The 23,722-nt window shown below is 40.4% G+C and overlaps 1 protein-coding gene across 1 annotated transcript; it reads left to right on the forward strand.

Annotated features, from left to right (window-relative positions):
* The first annotated feature begins 2,044 nt into the window (after positions 1-2,044).
* On the forward strand, positions 2,045-23,499 carry ppm1f (protein phosphatase, Mg2+/Mn2+ dependent, 1F). The gene is made up of 8 exons (XM_049579910.1): positions 2,045-2,285; positions 5,787-6,020; positions 11,684-11,811; positions 14,491-14,693; positions 14,809-14,997; positions 16,720-16,863; positions 17,432-17,525; positions 20,156-23,499. The coding sequence occupies exons 2-8, from the start codon at positions 5,857-5,859 to the stop codon at positions 20,545-20,547; spliced, it is 1,314 nt and encodes a 437-aa protein (XP_049435867.1). The 5' UTR covers positions 2,045-2,285; positions 5,787-5,856; the 3' UTR covers positions 20,548-23,499.
* The last annotated feature ends 223 nt before the right edge of the window (positions 23,500-23,722 follow it).

Here is a 23,722-nt window from a genome sequence, read left to right on the forward strand (position 1 = left end):
TGTTTTGTTGTGTTTGTTCACCATCTAAAACACTATATACACTATGTATGTAACACTATATAATATACTGTGTATATTGTCAACTGTAATGTACTGTTTTCAGGGAAGCAGTAGAAAACTGACTGAATAGTTTTTGTAATTCCACACTTTAGAAATGTCGACAGTGTAAGTTTAAATTCAGACAGGCATGCTGACATATCAATACACATGTGAGTGGGTATGGTAACATTAACTTGTATCATGCTATAGCATGACACAGTTTCATTTGTACGAAGATACATGAACGATTGATCAGGCGAAAATTTAGGAAATTAGCAAGTTACACTTTTAACATGTCAGCTCTAAGTTTTATTTTCCTCTTCCAGGACAATTTTTAGTTTATGCTTTCCTATTTAAACTTTTAATTTAATTATAATAATAATGACTTTATTAAGGACACAGAGAGAGGTCCATAGCATACCACATAAAAAAAATCATCTCTGTACAAAAATACAATATAATAAATACAATATATAAAATATCTTTAAAAACAAGAAATATCCTACACGTCATTATACAAATTCATAAAAAATGGACAGAATTCAATAAACTGCACCCACAAACACGCTGGAAAGCCAGTGGCTTTGACTGTTTTCACGCATGCTCCTTCATATCAGGTTTTCCATTTTTACTTTACCTTACTCATTTTCAAATTTCAATTTTTCTATATAATTTGTCATTTGTTGTCAACAGTAGAGTTTTAGCAATACGTCAGTTACTGGACCAGTGGATTGACCAAAAAAAAGGACAACATTTTAAACACTAATTAATCATTTCAGTTATTTTTCATGCAGAAATGGCAAACTTTAATCGGTTCCAGGTTCTAGGACACGAAGATTTGACGCTTTTCTCTGAACTGAGTATTTTGGGGTTTTGGACTGATGGCCTAATAAAATAAGCAATTTGAATATACGTAACATATATACATATATATAACCTTGATTTATGAGAAATTATATTTAGTTTCACAAAATGTTCTTATATTTCACAGAGAAATCAAGAAAAGGATCTGCAGATTACAGTTGGTAATCAGTTATGAAAATAACTGTCATCTTTGCTGAAACAGTGACTATATCCACACGGTAGTACATGTGACAGATAGTGGGGGAAAAAAATCCTCCTCATAGTGCTTCTAATGGCATTTGCTAGAATCCACGGTGGCTGAATGAAGACAGCCAATCATTGCTGAGGAGTCTCTAATGCAGCTGTCAATCACTGCTCCTGAATTGCAGTCAAACTGATAAATTAGGCACTGCTGGTGATATGAATGAAAAATCTGTGACTGAATTGCCCATTTCTTGCCTCAGCTGTTTTTAATGTACTGTTTAGCTGTAAAATGATAAAGTGGTCTGGACAGTGGGCGGTGTTTGGTTTTCGCTCAACTATTTTTAACATGGAGTCCTGCTCACAAACTTCTCCTTATACAGCTAAACAGTACACTAAAATATGATTCTGAAAATATTTGAGGAGAGAAATAGGCAATGCAGTAACATAATCTTAATTAATATGTGTTGAGTGCTGCCAGTTTGACAGTTTGACTAGTTCAGGAGCAGTGATTAACGAAATTGACAGCTGCGTCAAAGACTGCTTGGCTCTGGTTTTCAGTCAGTGCAGTGGATTTTAGAAAATGCCATTAAAGGCACCACAAGGAGCAGAGGCACACGGTGTTTTTTCACAGATAATCTGTCTCAGGTACTACTGTGTGGATATAGTGACAATTTCAGTAAATATAACAAATACCCCTTTACGACAGGTATGGCCTGGCCTGGCCTGGTTTGGGCCATCAGCCTAGCACAGCAGGGATTTGCATTTCCACTACAAGAGGGCTACCCGTTTTAGATTTTTTTTATTGAAGTAACCAGCTCCTGCTTTGATCATTAATTATAATAAGTTATAGTGTGTATAGTAGTGTGTTTTCACTTTTGTTGTCTAGTGTCGTGTTTCCACTTGGTATGTCCCTTTAAATCTACAGTGGAAGGAGGGACATGTGATAGCGTACAGGACAGTGATGTCCAATGGCGTGTTGAGCATACTGCAGATCTCTTAACATTATTGATAGTGTTCACTGTGCCTGTCTTCCGACCAGCAGTCTTTTAACGATCAGGGCTACCAGCGCAGGTTCATGTATGTGTGCTTTGTCAATGAATCTCGACTCTTTGTCTCGTCAAAGGGCGTGTTTCCCTCGGCTGTCGGTCTGTTTGTGGGCCTACTACACTACAGGATTGCTCCAGTTGAGCTAGCTCCAGGTAAGACGAAGAAGCTGCACTCTGCTCGTCGGTAAAATTGTAATTTGTGCACTAATCCTACGCAATTGTATGTTACTGACTGCATGCATATCAGTGAACATTAATGGTACAACCATGAGAACGCCGTCGCCAACACTGAAAAAAGTAACTTAACTTTCAACGCGCAATTTCACGCGATTTTTACGCATTTGGGAAAATAAAAAATATCGCAAAACTAAGTTGACTAAGTTACGTTGCTACGTTGCTAGCTATTAGTATTTGGTAGCTAATTGTAACGTTATGTCTACAGTCTCGACAGCCTTGTAACATGCGTCTCCCTCTGCTGTGGAAATAATGTGGCACCATAGTTTGCAGGAGCCTTCATACGTCCTCCTGTTCTTTTTTTTTTTTTTTTTTTTTTTTTAAAGAAATGTCATTTCCGCAGTATTAACTCTTTACACATGGACTAGCCGGCCAACCTGACATCCTTAAGATACCGTAACCGCCTCTTGTTTAAAAGATGATGGCTGCCCACCGGCTAGTGTTATTTAAAGGTATGGAAGCCCATTTCCGCCGAGAAAAGAAAAAGAGAACATGGGCATAATGGAAAAAATTAAATGCTAGTTGGTCAAAATTGTAAAATATTTTTTTTTAAAAAAGTACTAATAATAAATTTACCATCATAAATGTAGACTTAGTCTCACAAGTTTAACCTAATAAATCAAACATTTGACATAAGTCAAAAATTTAAGATAGTCAGAAACTTCAAGTTATTTATAAGGGAGAGAAAGGGTTGGTGCAAAATGGAGGAGCTATGTCAAATTTTTAAGCACTTTTTATTTTGGCTTAAAGCAGTGGTTCACAACCTTTTCCTTGAGGGACCCCTTTTATTTATTTTTTATTTATTTTTATTTGTATGTATTTTTGTTCCAATTGGGAACCACTGGCTCAGAGGGGCGACAAACAACTTTAATTGGTTGTATTTTCTAGGGCTGTTCCCGACTAAGGGCCCGTCCCAATACCACCCCTTGGCCCTACCCCTAGATTTGCTCATTCTCGCGAGGGTTAGGGGTGTCCCAATTCCTTTTTGCGTGTAGGGGTAGGGGGCATAATGAGGGGTAGTGGGTATGAAAATAGCCCTTTGGAGTGAGGGATTTCAGATGCTGACTTGCCAGCGAGGGGTAGATGTCACCATGGCTACCACCGAGCAAGAGACGGGGGGAAAAGTTTTTATTGATATTCACGATGCCTAGATTGGACTTGACAGAAAGCTAGCCAGCTAGGTAACGTTACCGTCGTCAGGTTGCTTGTTAGCTAGCACTATCTGGCGTCTGTCATCTGTCCTGTTCTGCAAAATTGTCGGATTTTTCACATTACGATAACACGCCAGCTAGTATAACAATGCTGCCTTGTAATGTTAGCTGGTTAGCTAGCTAGCTAGCAGAAGTCCCCTGTAGTACATATCTTATTACTCTAATGGTACGTTAGTAGCAAGCATAATAGTAGCAAACGTTACCGTTACATTGTAGATGTCCATTTGGAAATGTAGATGGCTCACGGCTTCCTGATTAAAATAGTTACATATGCGTGAACATAACCGACCCAATTCCTAGGGAAAGATTTCAACCCCTACCCCTTGTTGCTTCATTTCAAGGGCCAAGGGGTAGTGGGCAAGGGCTAGGGGTAGGGCCAAGGGCTAAGGGGTGGTGGACAAGGGGGGATATTGGGATTAGGCCTAAGAATTTTCCTATTTGAGCAATAGTCGTCATTTAGGGCCATTCGTCAACTAGTCGCCCGCATGTTTATAATATTTTTTTTATATATATTTTGGGCGGGGCAACATAATGGTTTGAATTCAAGGCCTGAGGAAGAATAGTATCAGTAACATTGTCAACACTGTGCTACATTAGAGAAATACAAAACCATACTAATGAACCATCATTAATATAGGGCTATATTTTATCTTGAAGTGCACATCAAACACTGAATGAGCCACCCGTTAATTACCCTGTCAGCAAAGCAGTAATGATTGTGCTAAGTGGCTAATGGGCATGCAGCTACTTACATGTTTCAGATGATACGTCATGTTTGTAGTAATGTTTGTGTGCAGAGTTTACATATCACCTTGGGTTCGTCCTTCACCTTCTCAAAATAATCTCACACTTTGGATTTCCTGCTCGACATGTTATTAATTAGCCTGTATGATAACCGCAGGTACCAGAAGTGTAAATAAACGTGACTCCTGTCTGACTGCTGAGTGTGGCCACTTCTTTTGTCTGTCCTATCAAATTAAATTCCCACATGGTTTCATGTTTTGGTTGTTTTTTGTTTTGGTTGTTTTGTTTTGTTTTTTTCTGCTAAGTGACCAATAAAATCATGACAATCAGTGACCTTTCTGGTTGATTAATGTTTGGTCGACTATTAGGGGGCAGCATTAGTATTTTCTGTTTATTTTGAATACCGTCTTACCCCACATCCTGCTGGCAAGTGTGAAAGGCATGTTTGCTTTAAAATTTGCCAAAATTACACCATTTTATCACAGCCAGAAAATAAAAACAGAAGTTACCACCAAATTTTCAATTTTTTGACTGTCCTTCAAAACATACTTCTAAGGAGGAGTAGCATTTTTCTCAAGAAATGGTTTTTTGGGTTGTTGTTTTTTTTGTTTTTTCCGTGTTAACTCTCTACTGTTTGCTTATTGCACTGGCTACAATAGTACCTACATTTGGCATTCATTCTTTTAACCTCTTCATCCTCTTGAGGGTCGCGGGGCGACTGGAGCCTATCCCAGCTGACAGGGCAGAGTACAGAGGCAGGGTACACCCTGGACAGGTCGCCAGACTATTGCAGGGCTGACACATAGAGACAAAGAAACAACAAACAACCATTCACGCCTACAGACAATTTAGAGTTATCAATTAACCTAGTCCCCAATCTGCATGTCTTTGGACTGTGGGAGGAAGCTAGAGTGCCCAGAGAGAACTCACGCTGACACAGGGAGAACATGCAAACTCCGCACAGAAGGGCTCCCACGCCCGGGATCGAACCAGCAACCCTCTTGCTGTGAGGCGAGAGTGCTAACCACCACACCACCGTGCCGCCCTACATTTGGCATGATTATTCAAAATAATACTAATTATTAGTATTATTATTATTATTATTATTATTAGCTTCGGTGAAAATCAAGATAAAAATAAAATTAAAGAAAACACAAACTTACACACAGTCACTCCCGTCCTCTGATAAGTAAAGTACTGTCCCTAAGTCAAAGTAGTTACATCAGTAGGTGTAGACTTAAGTTAAATTTCCTAGTGTGCTTCTATGACAGGTTAAAACAATATAATGATTATAACTTATAATAAGGATAGTGCTAACAATAATAATAATAACGTAATAGTATTAATTGAGTTGTGGGTGTATCTCACAAAGGTGATACCAGCTGGGAATTAAAAGTTTCATCTGCGATGTTTATACCACAAAGTGCAGAGTTAAATTTGAAGCCTGCTTTCTCTGCCCTTTAAGTGTCTCCTCCTGACCTGTGAGTGCTGACCCCCTGTTCACCGGAGTGCTTACTGCAGCCAGAGCCAGCGGGATGGAGGAGGAGGCCAGGTGCTTCCTGGGGAGGTTTGTGGAGGAGTTCCCTGCTGCTCTGGAGGAAGGCAGTCCACTGCCTGTCAGCCCTTTGAGTCGAAAAGTGTCTCTGGAGGAGCTGCATGGAGAGAGCCTGGAGCTCGGCCTGAAGCTACTGGCTGCCAGGTATGACTGACTGGGAGGGAGCAGTTCACAGAATGCTTTTTATGTGGTTGGTAGGCCTGAAGGATACACAAAAGCCACATAACCCACATGCTATAAATGTATTTATCTGTGTATGGACCAAATAACAGTATTATGTGAATAAATGGAATTACTGTGAAATTGCCTATAACTTTCACCATAAGGTCACTTTTATGTTTAAATCTTTTGACATGCTCTGACTGTAATGCCCATACACATACTGCAAATTAATGTGGGGGCTAGTTTGACAGTCTTGACTACGATGAATCAATCAATCAATCAATCAATCAATCAATTTTATTTATAAAGCCTAATATCACAAATCACAGTTTGCCTCAGAGGGCTTTACAGCATACAACATCCCTCTGTCCTTTGGACCCTCACAGCGGGAAACCCTTTAATGGAGAAGAAAACTGTAGAAATCTCAGGAAGAGCAACTGAGGAGGGATCCCTCTTCCAGGACAGACAGACGGACGTGCAATAGATGTCATACAGAACAGATCAACATGATAAATTAACAGTAATCCATATGACAAAATGAGACATATAGAGAGACAGAGAGAGATGCAAGACAGACAGTAACTAGAGCACTCGGAGAGCGCAGACCTCTGCCAAACAGCTCGGATTTCCCGCCATTTTATTATTTTATCCACTTCGCTTCAACCAATCACCACCAAAATTTTAACATCTGTTCCTTGTCCCAGTATCAACCTTTTCTGAAAATTTCATCAAAATCCGTTCAGAACTTTTAGAGTAATTTTGCAGACAAACAGACCAACGTGAGCGAAAACATAACCTCCTTGGCGGAGGTAATGACAGTAGCTTACAACAACATTAATGTAATTAATAATATTATAATAATAATTACGGCTATTGTGGTACAATATGTTGTAAGTATATATTAATATATGATAGTATATGTATGTGACAATAACCATATGTGTATAATAACAGTAGAAGTATGACTAATGATAACAACAGCAATAGGCGGTGTTGGGGTCAACACATTAGGCTTCACACAGCGGCACCAAAATGTTGGGAACATAAATTCGGGTTTCAAATGGCAGCGCCGAATATGTTGGGATTTAATTGGCTATCGGAAATAATTAATAATTATTATTCATAATTAATAATTATGTTAAATAATGTGACTTAATTAACATTAAATCACCTTGTGGGGCACCATTCCCGAAAAGGGAAAAATGACAGCCAGTTAAAGATATCAGTCTCATAAAATAGGCTAAACTATTAATTTGGAGTTTTGATTAATAATTAAATTAATGACAACAACCAAAATTAACAGTAACGCCTGAAGGATTTCGGAGTTCTTGACGCAGCAGAGGTTGACTATTCATTCACTCTTGTGCAACATTAAACAGACAGCAGGTATGATTCCAAAGAAATATATTTATTCACAAACTAGCAAAGCAAACCAAAACACACAAATTCTAACTAACTATATACAAGCTTGGTGTGTATATGTGTGTGTGTGTGTGTGAGAGAGAGAAAGAAGAGAAAGGCAAAGGCAGGTGTGGTGATCAAGGAGCCGTTTGGTCTACAAAACAAAATGGCTGACAACAGAGAACTACCAAAATGGCCGAATCAAGGCTGGCTTCAGGCCGGGGGAGGTGTTCGTCTGACTGTGTGATCAGGACAAAGACAAAGGAAAAGAAGCGGGAACTTTGAGATGCCTGTTTGGGTGTAGCTCTGTTGAAAGCCTATTTGTTAATGAGTCTATGTGAATGTGATTTGTGTTGCAAACGAGTCTGTGATCAGTTGCCCTCCCTTTAGTGGTTGGGGCAAGAAGCAAGGATCTGGGCCTCTGCTGTTCCAGGCCCAGCCGGAGAGAGGTGTGAGCTGTTGAAGCTCCAGAGCAAGAAAAAAAAATCTGAAGGGAGCAGACCTTGTACAGATGCCTGTGACATCACAGAGTCACATGTCACTGTAAAAGTACTGTCCAATCAAGTTGTGAGACTTGTCTCTCACTGAGGTGTGAGGTGAGACCTCCTGTGGAGATGGGTGTCACCTAGCTGTCTTTGTTTGAAGACAAAGAGCATGCAGAGGAAAAAGCCTTTAAATCAGTGATGATTTTACCAAATGATAAATCATCTGTGGTCCTGTGAATCCCAACAGCAGCATCAGGCAGGACCACGGCAGCAGGACAACCACGTCACGCGATCCAGGCATAGCTGCGATACGAGTTAACCTGCCAGGCAGTGGAGCACAAAGGCTCCGGAGAAGAAGCCGAGTTAGTGACATGCAGTAACAGGACATGAATGTTAGCAAAGGAGAGAGAGAGAGAGAGAGAGAGAGAGAGAGAAGGTGCCCAGTGTATTATAGGGGGGTCCTCTGGCAGACTAGGCCTAAGTCAGCCTAACTAGGGGCTGGTACAGGGCAAGCCTGAGCCAGCCCTAACTATAAGCTTTATCAAAAAGGAAAGTCTTAAGTCTAGTCTTAAATGTGGAGACGGTGTCTGCCTCCCAGACCCAAACAGGAAGATGATTCCACAGAAGAGGAGCCTGATAGCTGAAGGCTGTGGCTCCTGTTCTACTTATGGAGACTTTAGGAACCACGAGTAACCCTGCATTCTCAGAGCGCAGTGTTCTGGTGGGATAATAGGGCACTATGAGCTCTCTAAGATATGATGGAGCCTGACTATTTACAGCTTTGTAATGTAGGAGACAGATTTTAAATTCAATTCTGGATTTTACAGGGAGCCAGTGCAGACAAGCTAAAACAGGAGAAATGTGATCTTGTTTCTTAATTCCTGTCAGCACACGTGAGGCTGCATTCTGGATTAGCTGGAGAGTTTTTAAGGACTTACTACAGCTACCTGATAATAGAGAGTTACAGTAACCCATCCTAGAGGCAACAAAAGCGTGGACCAATTTTTCTGCATCTTTTCGGGTCAGGATAGGCCAAATTTTTTGCAGTGTTACGCAGATGAAAAAATGCAGTCCATGAGGTTTGTTTTAAATATTAAAAGTTAAAAGACAAATCTTGATCAAATGTTACTCCGAGGTTTCTTACGGTAGTGCTAGAGGCCAGAGCAATGCCATCTAAAGAAACTATATCATCAGATAAAGAGTTTCTGAGTTGTTTGGTGCTCGAGAACAATAACTTCATTTTCGCTGAATTTAACATCAGGAAATTGGAACTCATCCAGGATTTTATGTCTTTAAGGCAATTTTGAAGTTTAGTTAATTGATCCGTTTCTTCAGTCTGCACTGGGTTATGTTTTAAGTGATGAAACGGATCTGTGGTACCGCTTCCTTTTGTAGCAATTATCTTGTGGCATATTTTGCAAGTTGATAGTAGTCTGTTTCACATCTGTCCTCCTGACACCAAACGACCTCCAAATGGTAGATCTGCTTCATGATCTTTCTCTATTTTGAATTGATGAGATGGCAGGACAATGAGTGACAAACGGGTGAACGTGGTTGATCAACTTAGGATGTCTGCACAAGAGGGAGTGAAAACAAGTCCCTGCACATAAACATAAATAAATTACTATAATGCACAAGGAAAATCTCAATATGTCAATATGGTCATCTGCTTTGTCACATATAAAATATTAGAATATATCGTATATATTCGGTACGTGGGCCACCCCTGCTTGGTACTGCTTGCAGTGTCCGCCCATGTTGTGCATATGTGGCTACATTCCTCAGATTCCTGACAGCTCTGCTCTTGCCCTGCTCATTCAGTATGCATGGTTGACTTTGCTGTTTGACTTCAGACTGCAGGGGTAGACTGAATAATAGTTGCTGACACGCTGTAAAAAAGTAAAACCAGAAAATTCCAAACGAGCTGTGGAGGACATAACAACAGAACTCTTCGCTCATTATCCTCCTCCACTGTTATAACTAATCTTTGATAATCATTTACAGTATTTGAAAGGTACAGAAATATTCTTAATGACTTTATTCAGACGGGATAGGACTGTCTCAATTATTGCTGTTTGCTCACACACTCTATGTGAGGTGTTGCACTTCATTCCTGCGGTTTACAGAAATGAAACTTGAAAACATAGGGAGGGAGTGCCCAGTTGATTGTTATTGTCATACAAGAGTTATTTTTCCCTTCTCTTTGTAAGTGAGCAATGATTTAATCACTGTGATAAACTTGCAGGACAATTAACGTAATCTGACAGCATTAAATACAGACAATGCCATGTTGAAAGTGTTACAGAAATGTTGCTATTGTAATTTTTACATTAAAGTTACTTAGGAGCTCATTTTCTTTGCCAGGCATAAACCTGGGGATCATGCGTTTGGTCGTGTGTGTGCTTGCGTGCGAGTGTGTGTATCTGTCTGTTCGCAGTAGATCCCACAAACTACCAGACCCATCAGCCTCATATTTTGTGTGCACACAAGGACATCTCAGGGTTGCAGTGATTCACAGTTGTTGAAAAACCTGTTTTATTGGCTGTTTTATAGTGGTCGTCATTGACTGCTGACTCCTTTTTACCAGCTGGTAGGGGCGGGAAGATTTCCGAAAATCTGCTCTACTAAAAACAAGCCTTACCTATTCTGTTGCAGGAGCAGGACGCAGTTTGGTTTTTGTCGTGGTTAAAAAACTGACACCCATAGAAAAGTTTGGTCTCATTTTGAACCTTGTTTTAGTCATTTAGTCCATTGCCATCATGAATGGTAGGGAGCCAGGAGGTACATTTACATCAGGTGCAGCTGCGTTTTGTTCCTTCTGCTGCATTATAGAACATTATAGCGCACTGAGGGCGTTCCAGAAGTTTTGCCTGCCTGATTTTGTAGCCTTGCCTATTTCTGTTGGTTTGTTCATTATACCTGGTGGAGCTCTGCACTGCTCTGAGTGCACCTTCCTAGTCCAGATATGTGACATGTATAGTTGCAGTCAGATTTTTATAACAAGGTGCATGTTTGAAAGAGGCTCATGGGCAGGTTCTTCATGACATGAGGTGATTTTCAGCCTAAATGCAGTGGAAACCATTTAAAAACAGTAAAGATGGATATGTTTTAGTCATGTAGTTTGGTAAGACATACATGCTGGAAAGTCATGAAAAGATGTCTCATCCTCTTAGCTCTTATGGACTGCACTGTGCAAATTGCCTGAAGTCTCCTCCCTTCTTAGTCATATCCCTTTTAAAATGAGCATTAGAACAGCTATGAGCAACCCACCAGCTCAGCCAAACTTAGTAGAGGAAAAGTCTAATTTAAAAAATGTGTGAGGTCTTGGTCTCTGAATCATCGCCTTGTGTGTGCTGTGCTCTCTGTTGGGCTCACATTTTACTTCAGAAGTATGCCCTGTCAGGAAGACTTCATATCCTGTCTGTACAAACACATTGTTCTGCCCACTTCCTGTTTCCTTAGCTCAGTCTGTTTCTGCAACAGAAATGTAATTCTGTAAAGCAGAAGGACTGACAGATGACAGAGTTTATCTCACAGTTAGTTCTGTATTTAGCAGCTGTTACTCATTTAAATAAGCACATATTGTGCTCCAGTTATATTTTACCCATTTGTGTTTGCTAGCATTTGCTTGTTTATTTCTGTACTGAGGTGATTCACTCACATCTGGCTGTACAATTGAGTACAGTGTTACTTTGCTGCAAAGTCTGATGAGAGACATTAATCATGTTCATGTATTTCTGCTTGTTTTTGTTGGTTCAGGGGTGCTCCTGCAGGCCTCAGTGCCCTGCTGTGCCAGGCAGCGCTGTCCCAACTGCTGCAGAACGACCTCTCACCTTTTCACTGCTCCCAGGAAGCTGACAGCCAGGAAGAGGAACAGCAAGTAGTCTGTAAGAGTTTTACTGTAGGCTCAGTTTGGAGGCTGTGGTTTGTGGTGCTGTTAAATTAGATTTTGTTTCACTGAGTGGTGTCTCAAATCTTTAGTCAACTCTTAATGATAAAAATGGGAGCTATGTTGCCAGACATAAGCAGTAAATTTCCACAACTACTTGGAGGCAGTGCAACAAGTTGTTAACACAATGCTGAAATATTATCACCTTAAAAAGTTAATCACAAACCTGTAAGTGATTATTTGACACAGAGTGGCATTATTATTTTTTTGGATGCCTGTTTAGGTCCAGCTGATGAATCTAAGTCCAGTCATCACCGTCCTTTAGCTTGGTTTTTGGTCTCCACCAGCTCCCACAAGCATAGACCTGGCTCATGAGCTACTAAATGCTTAACTATGTGCACAAGCTAGTCTGTAACTCTGTCTGTCTGCTGCTTGCTGCTTAACAGTTGAGTATAGTGAGGGTGAACGAAAATAATAACTGTGACATAAAACCAAAGTACTGAGCTAGAAGAGGCTAAAAAGTGCTGTAGAGCTGAGAGGAACTGCAGAGTTGTTCATGTTTCTCTGTGGGTTAAACACTACAAGGGACTTTACAGTTACGTGCATAAGTTTGGGCACCCCTGGTCAAAATGCCATTACTGCGACTAGCTAAGCAAGTAAAAGATGATCTGATTCCAAAAAAACAAAAAGTTAAAGATGACACATTTCTTCAATATTTTAAGCACTTACTTTTTAATTTCAATCTTTAAAAAAAAAAAAAAAAAAAGATGAAGGGTCTGAAGCAAAAGTTTGGGCACCCTGCATGGTCACTACTAGGATCATTGTCCTGTTGTAGAAGCCATCCTCTCTTCATCTCTTTTTACAGATGGTAAAATTTTTAATATCATGTGATACTTGCGATATTTTGGCTTCTTGACATATTGATGTCATACTCATACCCAAGTCAACAACAAGCATGGCCGACTCCCTGGTAGTTCCAGAAAGAGGAGAAGCTTCAGTAGTGTGAAATAAACTGTGGCGTCGTTAGTCCTAGACGTCCTGAATGTTTCATGAACTGCCCCGGACATCTCAGACTCTTTTAGCAAGTTACCATGAGTTACCATCTCTGCAGAGGGAACTTATTCAGCGACTCCGCCTGCAACAGCAGAGCGTCTCTTCCTCTCCTCTTTGCTGTGTGCACACAGGGGTTGGTGTTCTTTTGTCATAAACCTTTGGTAATGTAAACCTATGCGAGAAAAAAAACTACATATATGTGAATGCGTAATAGTTATTGTAGCATAACAGCCTGTCACTGGTTACAGCGTGATGATGAGAGGAGAACTGGGAGAGCATAAAGGTCCAGGTGGGAAGAAAAACAACTCAATCATTTAGGATTTTGCTAAAAGAGAAGGAAATCACCTGTTGATTTATATATATATATAGATCCCAGGGTACATTTTTTTTTGTATTTGGGAGCTATTTAAATGTTTATGTTGTGGGAAAAAAATTTTTGTTGAACTATTAATTTTGTATACAGAATCTAAATCATTTTAGTTTAGGTTTTTCTGAATATCTGAAGGCAAACTGTTAGATTGACATGTGAAACTATATCACACTTTTTTCTGAAATTGATAATATATATATATATTTCTTTCTAATTTGTCATATTGTTAAGAATAACGTTATCGCAAAAATACCCTGAAATATCGTGATATTATTTTAGGGCCATTTTGCCCACCCCTATTCTGCATCCTTTTTTCTCCAAACACACCTTTGCTCTTTGCATCGAAACAGTTCTATTTTAACTTCATCAGTCCACAGGACTTGTTTCCAAAAAGCATCAGGCTTGTTTAGATGTTCCTTTGCAAACTTCTGATGCTGAATTTTGTGGTGAGGACACAGGAAAGGTTTTCTTCTGATGACTCTTCCATGAAGGTCATATTTGTACAGGTGTCACTGCACAGACCACCACCAGAGTCTGATAAATCTTCCTGCCGTTGTTTTGTAGTCAAACAGGGGTTTTGATTTGCCTTTCTAACAACCCTATGAGTAGTTCTCTCAGAAAGTTTTCTTGGTCTTCCAGACCTCAACTTGACCTCCACAGTTCCTGTTAACTGCCATTTCTTACACATCTTGGCATCTCAGCATCATCATTGGGGAATGACTTTAACAGAGAATAGTAGGACTTTCTAACATGAAGAATAACCAATAACCTAAACACAACCGGGCATGTTCCAGTAGGAAAATGATCCAAAACTGAGAAGAAATTTACAACATCAGCAACTAAGATTACAAGTCTCCCTGACTTTAGCATGTAGCTGCATATAGCAGTGAAGGCTACGTAATGTAAACACTTGCAGTAGTGTGCCTGGAGCAGATGACCATATAAAGAAATCTATCATGAGCTGATGTCGCAAAAGCAGAAGAAAACACTGTAAACAGAGTATTTAGATCAGTGTGAAGTCTGAGGTTTTTGCTCACAGAGATTACTTTTACATACATTTACCTTACTATTTGAAACTTAATGTTCGATATGAACATCTATCAATGTTTTGCATGCATGTATTGTATGTATAACAGAAAATAAGTGAAAGAATAATAGGTCTCCTTTAATATTGCACTGTATATACTAGTAGCAAAAAATATTAAGAACCAAAAGGTTGTCACTGATTTCTTGATGATTTTATCTTTCTGTTAGTGCTTCAGTCAGAGGCGGTCCAACGTCTCTTCATCAACAAGCTGATAGATGTGGCGCTGGCATGGCATCAAAACTTCCCTAAGCCCCCTCCCTCTCCCTCCCAGTTCCTCCGCTGCTCTGTCCATGCCATCAAGAACACCAGGAGAAAGATGGAGGACAAACACGTAACCCTGGCTGAGTTCAACCAGCTCTTTGGAATCCAGGTGAAGACTTTCACAGTAACAACACTGCTTCACGCTGGTTTTCTTGTAACACCATCAGATTATTAAGATGAAACACCTATTTGATGTCTTTCTCTCTGTCTATACCATGGTCCAGGACGGAGTGGAGCGTGCCTACTACGCTGTGTTTGACGGCCATGGAGGGGTGGATGCTGCCATCTATGCTGCCACTCACCTCCATGTTGCTCTGAGTAAACAGGAGACACTACAGAGAGATGCAGCCACAGCCCTTAAAAGTGCCTTCAAATACACTGATGACATTTTCAGAGGCAAAGCCAAGAGAGAGGTACTAAAGCAGCACCACTACCACATCCTGAACAGGTTCCAGCCAAGTACCCCTCACTGCAATGTGCAGTTCAGGGTGGTGCTCAATGTGGGCGGAGTCAAACCTTTAAACTCACAGTGAGCACGTTTGATTCACTCAGCGGCACCACCTAAAAAGAGGACATCAGTACTGCATGAAGTACTGATGTATCTGTAATAAACATTGCCTAGTTTAAAATAAATTACAATGCAATTGCAAATTGACCTCTTGGTCCTCTGATGGAAGAGTGGAGCACAGCATGGGTCACTTGGAGGCTGCTTGTAGGCTGTGAGATAGAGCCAAGCAGCTCAAACCAGGGCCCGTGAAGCATGCTGGAGGTTTTACCGGGGCTGGAGGGGCGGTCATAGTGGGTGAGAGGAGACCAAACACCTGTAGAGCATGTTGGAGGCTTCACATCCAAGGATGTGAGGACTCCTGCACTCCCTCTGTTTCTCCAACATGCTGCTGGCCCTGGCTGTCCTCTCATCTTAAAAAGCCCCTTTGACTGACTGCTGTGCCTTGCTCCTCTACCAGAGAACCAGGGAGAAGACTGGAGGGCGGTGGCTCTCTGTTTGCTTTTCTCCAGTGTCCACACACTCCTGGATGTAGAGCTGTGGACTTTTGTCAGGTTTTTTTTTGGTTTTTTTTGAGATATCATAGGGTGGGACTTGGCGAGAAATGTAGTGGGATCCATAATAATGTGTACATTCATCAAATTCAGTGCTCTATATTGCTATTTTCCAAGCCACTGTAATCATATTCCTCGGAGAAGGACTGCACTGCACCCTGTGGTCCCTCAGCCTCACTCCCGTATATCAGACTTCTTAGCTGGGAGGAGAGCAGCTTGGGAGATGGACCTTCAATCGCGGCTGTAGCAACTAGCATTCAACCAAGCAAACCCCAAGTCTCTGCCAGGTCAGCAAGCTTCTGTTGCTGTCATTACACTGGTTATGACCAGCACTGCCACCGGTGACTAGCCCGCTGTGACCCCCATTGCTGGGTTAGCAGGTTAGCTTTGGCAGAACTTGAGTTGCTGCAGCAAGTCTGTCTCTGCCTCTTTAGAGGTGCTGGCTGCTCTCCTCACGGCAAAAGTAGTCTCATAGGCTGGGAGAAAGGCATAGAGGAACTGCGGGGTAGCAGTTAACTAACTAACTAGCAGTAAACGCACACAAAATTGCTAACGCAGGGTGGCACTCAGGGTTTGATTCCGCCCATGTTGACCGCGGCCCCAAATTGCACACTGCAGTGAGGAGCTTCTCATTTCAGCTGACAAACATGCACTGTTATTATAATATCAACAACAATATAGTATTTGAAAGATCAATTTTTTTTTACTTTACTAGATAATAATTCTATTCCGTTTTTGTCTTTTAATCATGAATTAGTAATAGAATTTTAAAATCAAATCACAAGATTAATTTTGCAAAGGCTTTTAGATTTAACTTTTTCAGCATTTGCAGTTTTCATTTGGAGTTTGGGTTTGTTTAAACACAGCTCCCTTAAATTTAAGCAGTGGGCATCTCAAAATTGAATCAAATCCAACCCACAGATTTGCAGCAGGAGCTCCGATTGGCTAGATGCTGCTATGTGTTGCATTCAGAGCTCTGACCACTAGATTGTAATTATGGGTTCTGGGATCTGAGTGTTTTGTGTGTGTGTGTGTGTGTGTGTGTGTGTGTGTGTGCGCGCGCATGCTGTTGTCAGCGTCTGCGGAGTGGCACTACAGGCGTGGCAGTGCTAATCCAGGGACAGGAGCTGACTGTGGCCTGGCTGGGAGACTCTCAAGCAATACTGGTCAAAAAGGGACAGGCTGTTACACTCATGGACCCCCATAAACCAGACAGAGAGGTAAATATACACACTGTCAATACACAGGAATATAGAATTAGTTGACACAGTTATTCTATCAGGTGGATTCAGCACAATAGCAGGCAAAGATGAAGGTAAAATAAACATTTTTCCACCCAGGCTGCACTTTTAAAGACAGTGAAATGCAGCTCCTGTCATGGTTCTGTAAACATTTTGCTGAATTAGATGAATTGAGAAAAAATGTAAAAATTACCGTACCTCCAAACATTTGTCTGTTTTCAAGTAATAATGACATTTGCTAAGGAAAAATGATTTTTCAGCCCATGCAAAAGACTGTGTAAAAGATCATCAAAATCTTGCTCCTATAGATTTTACTTTTGTCCAGTCTAGTTGTTACTGACTGAACGCCTTTACTGCTGCTTCTTCACCAAAACACTAGATGTGGCTGTGCTGACTTGACTGATGACAGTCACGTGACACATGTGGAGTTTAGATTCACCTAACAGTGAAAATAGTTACAACAAATTACTGCACATCTGTAGATAAACTAAATTGTGGGAAGGTGGTTGGATGGTAAAGTTGGTGTCTTTTGTCCTCTGCCATCCAGGATGAGAAACAGAGAATTGAGGATCTTGGTGGCTGTATCACCTTCATGGGTTGCTGGCGTGTTAATGGCACATACGCTGTATCCAGAGCTATAGGTAAGTCAATCGCAACCAGCAGGAGCAGAGAAAAAACGATTTGTGTGGAATCCCCCCTATCTAGGTTCTATAAGGAGGGTCATAAGTAAAAAGTGAATATCAGTTGCTGTTAAATGGAGGAGAAGTTAAAGCTGGCACAGAGTAGTGCCCACCATCTCACCTCACGTTTTCCAGGCGGTTAAAGACATGGCATTTTACGGCCCCTCACATTTGCTTTGACATAAAAAAAAGTAGAACTTTACACAACTTAAATGAAATTGTCCCTGTGTTCAGAAATATGGGAGTCAAATTTAAATACCAAACCAAAAATAGCATAACAGTCTATCATTTACTTGTGTTTAGTCAAGTCAGCAGGGTTTTGTTTAGTCAATGATGTATCAGTCCCTCCAGGACTTCACGATGTGCAATCGCAACAAGTAACGTAAATTCAGCCGCTCCCTTGGAAATTTGTCCAGTCACCACAACTTTACCGCAAATTTGACTATTTAAAATGGGCAAAATCTCATTTCAGTCGAGCTGTATGCAGTGCATTGATGCACACAGCTCCTCCTTGCCCGCTTGTCTTTCTCTCTCTATCTCTGTTTATCATGCGGCTAACACAGTGACACAAATAATTACAGGGAAAATTATAAGCATCATATGACTAATGTTACTCCTCACCTGACGGTGAAGCTGCAGATTGCATGGTGTCTCTCTCTCACCTGACGCTAAAACTGGGGGGGGGGGGGGCTCTCTCTCAGCTGATGGTGAAGCTGACGGGGGTTTGGATCTCGGGCTCACCCTCACCTGAAGGTGAAGCTGCGAGGCACACAGTTTCTCTCTTTCATCTGATACCAACACTATGGTGGTGTCTGCCTTAGACACCACACCTGTCAGTCACTGTCTTTACAACATAGACTGTTTGTCATTGTAGACCTCACTGTTGCCTTCTAAATCTTCCTGACTGGCTTTGACATGAATAACGAAGAAAACTTTGGACCAGTAAAGATTTTTTAATATTTGGTTTATTTTAGGCCAATATTCACGCTGAAAATGCATGATATCATGAAGTGAATCCTATTTAATTGTATTTTTTTTAAATAATATTTTTTATATTATTTATTTCTTATAATGATATAAAACACATAAAAATATTGCATCATACATCACACATTTTCAGAAAAGCCCACATGAAATCAGACATTTCAGGCTGCAGCAATTTCAAAAACATCCTGCGAAATCCTGGAGGTACTGATGTATATTCAGGTCAGCTCCTTTATACTTTAGAAAGCTTTTGTGAAATTTAGTGAAGAACTGGGAGCGTCCAAATCCCAATTGTGGTTGCAGTCTCTTAAAGTTTGACTATAAAAAAAACTAAAAACACGATCTGCTTACAAAACAGTTTATCTACAGTTAATGTGCATTTTACTATTTGCAGATTATCATAGTGATGGACAGACTGATTCTCTCACAGTAACGGTTCCTTCAAGTTGATACATAGAAAACCTTTTGACCTTTAATACTTTTTGCAAAATATGGCGTCAATTTTATTTTTATTGATGCTCCCTTGTAGCAGGTACATGATCAATGACTCGTGCTGCCCACCCCACAAAACTTCTCTTCAATACATTACCAGTCATCATGTATGAGTGTAAACAAATTATTAATAATAAATTAATTTAAACGCATTCATTCAACATCCCACTTGTATGTAGGTAGGCTATGTAAGCTGAACAAGCTGTGCTATATAACTGAAAATAAGTGTAATAAACCTAAATGAAATATGACACCATTTCTATTTTCCATTTCTATGTGTTATTTTCTAAATTTGAAATCAAACTTTAATTAAAATACAATTGTTTTTTTTTCTCTGTGGAAACCTACCTGTGTCCACACACAGCTCTGCTCATTTTCTTCTCTATTCTCTTTACTCTCATTGTATTTTTTCCTTTTCATCTTGTGACTGCAGACTTTATCTTCAGACATGTGGCTCCCTCTTATGGACATTTAGGGGAACGGCAAAATAGTCCTACCATTTCATTTAAGGTTAGGAGTGTCCAAACGTTTTTGAATGGGGGCTAGATTAGATAATGTGAAAATAACTGTGGAACAGCTGCTGCTCATGTCATACGGACTATTAAAAAACACCCCAAACAGATGAGACAAACAGTATTGGTTCATCTTTCAGTGAATAAGTATTCAACTTTTCACTACTTCTGAAAGTGGTGGCTCTCGCTGTCAACCGAATACTTCTTTGCTATGACCATGTCTACTAGCTAGCAGGAAATGTCTGCTATGAGGTAGCCATTAATTTGGTTGTTTGCTGTCTGTTTATAAAGACACAATAGTTCTGCCTGCATTGTTTCTACTTGGTGCCTGTCTACAAACTGTGTGATAGTTGTAAACCCGATATTATATCTGCAAAAGCTACTGTAAAATCAGCCAAAAATGTCAACCCAATCCATCTCTTGACCAGGCTCTTCTGTGTAAGATTAGTGAGATATCCTGTTAGGACAGTTGATCTTCATGCCAACCAAACAGTTCAGCTGTAGATTTAATAAAGAGCCTTCAGGCCTGGATTGACTCAGTCTGAAGAGGTACTGCTGTGTTCAGCTGAACCTTCTAACCATACATCCACATCCCTTCACCAGGTGACTTTGACCAGAAGCCCTACGTGTCTGGAGATGCCGACTGCTCAACAACCCAGCTGTCCGGGGACGAGGACTACGTGCTGCTAGCATGTGACGGCTTCTTTGATGCTGTAAAACCTTCAGAGGTCCCACACATGGTCCTGGATGCACTCCAGCAGTCTGGTGACCCTGAGGGTGGGGAAGATGCTCCGCTGGAACAGTCTGAGGACACTGTTGGACTGAGAGTTGCTCAACAGTTGGTAGGTCAAGCTAAAGCAGCTGGTTCTACTGATAACATCACAGTGATGCTGGTGTTCCTGCGTCCACCCCAGCAGCTGCTTGCTCAAAACTCTACCACAGTACCTGCAAAAGCTATTCAGGACTCTACCTCCCAAGATGCACCACAGCAGTGAAGAAGGAGGTCTGCAGCCCAGACACCCCTGTGCCAAGCTACTGCCCAACTCAGCATTTCTCAGCCTATAATTGGCTCCAGCAGCTGTCAGACAGACTGACAACACAAAGATTTGAAAAGGTTTGTAAGAACATGCAGGGCCAGATATCTGTGTTCCCAAAGCAACAATGAGCTGTGGGACCTAAAAATGTTTCTTGATTCCAGACACCAACCAGCATCCCTACATTGGAATACTCGCCGCCCCAGGTCTGCTGTGTGTCAATTGGCTTGCTTTTAGTTAAAAATTACTTAATTAAACATCAAAGTATTTTAAAAGGATATGCACCATTTGAGCATCAAATCAACTTTTTGTGTATGTAATTGCGTGTATATAAAAGCTATTTCTCCTAAGTCATTTCAACGGTGCCTTTACCAGTCATGATTATGAAATGCCTCGGAAAGCCCTCATTCTGTTCTGCGCTGCAGATACCTTCAGGAGGGACATGAGGGAAATGGATCCTTTAATCCTTTTAGTAGCTAATGTCAACTTCAGTCTATACATTGCCTGTCAGCCTTCAACAACTGCTATCAGTTGATCTCTAATGCCAAGCAGTATGACTGTTAAAGGTATTGTGCACTGTGCACCATGCACCATGCATAGAATGACTTGAATTAATGGAATGCGTCACCCACAAAATGACCATTTGTATATCAATTACTCATTGCGTGTTCTCTAAATTCATGAAGAAAACTTTGATTTTATTGCATGTCTCCATGGTGAGCGGAGAATCCAAAAAAGATGAACATCCTTCATGAATTTAAGTGATCCACATTTAACAGTAGCAAAACTATATCAAAACATCACTTTTCAAACTTTCACATAACTCGGTCAGTATAATCAAAGTGTCCTTTATCCAGCCATATGCTCTGTACTTCCCAAACACATGCATTTCTCTTGCATGACTCCAGAGTGAACGGAGAACCCGAAACAAAAATAAACAAGCCACGTTTGTATCATGTCAGTTCAGACAGTCTAGTGCATGCCTGAGTAGCTTGCCTGGCAACACGCATACGTTTGAAATCTGCTCTAGCAGAGCTCATACCCATGCTTATGCTCAGGCACACTAGGGGCACACTGCTTGTAGACGAAAGTGTTATATTTTGTAACAGCTTAGTAAAAATGCATGTGTTTGGGAAGCACTGAGCTTACAGCTGGATATACAGTATGGGAGTTGGATTATATTGCACAGATGGATGTTGTGATATGGTTTTGCTGTTGTTAAATGCTGCCCCCAATGACTTCAGTTCATGCGAGAAAAACAGTTTTCCATACAAATCAAGGTAACGCAGGGTAAGTAACTAACGTACAAACGGTCATTTTTCGGTTGAATTATTCCTTTGAATCAGTAAGTTTTGCTGTATTTTTGGAGGATTAGGAAACTGATGTAGTTTGTTTTGAATCTCTGAAGTACAGGACCAGCTATTTCTGGGCTTCATCCTAGAAGAACCGATGGCAAAGGGATCACAGAGAGGAATAGTTAGTGCTTTTGTTTTGAAGGAGCTCTGGTGTTACAAAACTAACTGCATAAGCTTAGCATGCTGATGTAAGGGAGTATTGATGTGGAACATGTTGCTTGATTTACTGGACAACAAACCGATAGTATTTCTGACTGCTATGTTTTGCTTTGGTTTTATGTCTTTAAAGATAAACTATGCAGGGTCTGTCTGTTACTGTTTGTAAAGACAACATTAGAGCTTGGCCCCTCCTCTATACACTGCTTGTACATACACTGTGAGCTGCTGTACGATTGTAGCAGCATTACATTTGTTGTAATGCAAAAGGCGATACTTAAGCAAACTATGTAAGATGAGCACCAGCACCTGTTCAACAGACGACAAGCAAACTCCATGCTGCTCTTCTTCACCAGGCTCTCCGTCAGTGCTTGCCAGCATAAGTAAATGTGAAAGCCAACCCCATAAAATTCTAATGGCTGCCTTTTTAAAATAGCGTTCCCACGAATTCTTAAAAAGTCATTGAATTCAGTAATCTAAAATGAAGGCCTTGATTGGTATTAAAATGTCTTAAATCAGTCTTTCAAAAGTCTTAAAAATGCAACAAAAAAAAATTAAACTCTGCACGATGGAAATCACGGAAGTGGAATGCCACATGTTGAGTGAGAGACATAAAAAAATGCCAAGAAAACCAGATATTTCTCAATTCTGTCCTACCTCAGTCTCCGCCATAAGACAAAAAGTCATGTTTTATGTTACAACAAAGATTCGGGCAATCCTAATTGATGTTTGTTCATGTTTTCTAATATTTCAGTCATTTTAAAATTGGTCTTAAAGTCATTTCAACTGACATTAAAAAGTTTTTGAAAGTCTTAAATCTTACTTGCCTTGAGCTGTCTGAACCCTGGATAACGTCCCAACCTCACCTGTGTGCTGTTATTGGCTGGGGGCTACACACCCAAAGCCCAAAGCTTGCAGCCCAGAATTGTGCCAACCATCATGAATGGAAGAAAATCCAGGCAGAAGGCAGTCTCTGCAGATAAATACACTTCTAGTGGGTCGAAAGTGATGATTGAGAAGGATCACTTTGGTATGACTACACATAGTTTTTATTTTTTTTTAAGAGATCCTGCATAGTATACCTTTAATTAACAGTTCTTAATAATGTCTTATTGAGAACATTAATATGGATATTTCTATGTTAATGACTTTGAGATGTAATATTCTGTATCACTGACAAGATGCTGTGCTGTTTTCTAAAATATTTAATATCAGCAGCTGAATAAAAGCAATGAGAATTAAAAAGGAAAAGAATATGTGTGATAATATTTAAAGCCAGTGAATGAGCCAGTGAAGAAATGTGTGTTTGCATGGGTTGAGATATTAAGTATGTGCACATAACAAAAATACTATAAAATCTTACTTATGTTTGGTATGTCAGTATGTCTTTGGACTTTAAGGAGGATGTGATTATGATTAAGTGGAAAAAAAGATTTCCATCAATGTGGATTACTATATTAGATTGATAGGTGACCTCTGCTTGTGAGATATTTGGGAAGGGGGGAGGGGGGGGGGGGGGGGAATCATTACAAATGTCATTTTCAAAGTCTCTATTATTATTCATGGTAAAAAATATAACTGTTAAGAGAATACTTCATACTGCAAAATGACTGTTTATATATCAA

Source organism: Epinephelus fuscoguttatus, linkage group LG6 (genome assembly GCF_011397635.1).
Source record: "Epinephelus fuscoguttatus linkage group LG6, E.fuscoguttatus.final_Chr_v1".
NCBI classification, from domain to species: domain Eukaryota; kingdom Metazoa; phylum Chordata; class Actinopteri; order Perciformes; family Serranidae; genus Epinephelus; species Epinephelus fuscoguttatus.

Bases quoted from the DNA above. Each gene is read 5' to 3' on its own strand.
- ppm1f (XM_049579910.1), top strand. From the start codon at position 5,857: ATGGAGGAGGAGGCCAGGTGCTTCCTGGGGAGGTTTGTGGAGGAGTTC. The intron at 14,998-16,719 runs GTACTAAAGCAG...TGCTGTTGTCAG, and splicing joins GAGGCAAAGCCAAGAGAGAG to CGTCTGCGGAGTGGCACTAC. The intron at 17,526-20,155 runs GTAAGTCAATCG...TCCCTTCACCAG, and splicing joins CGCTGTATCCAGAGCTATAG to GTGACTTTGACCAGAAGCCC.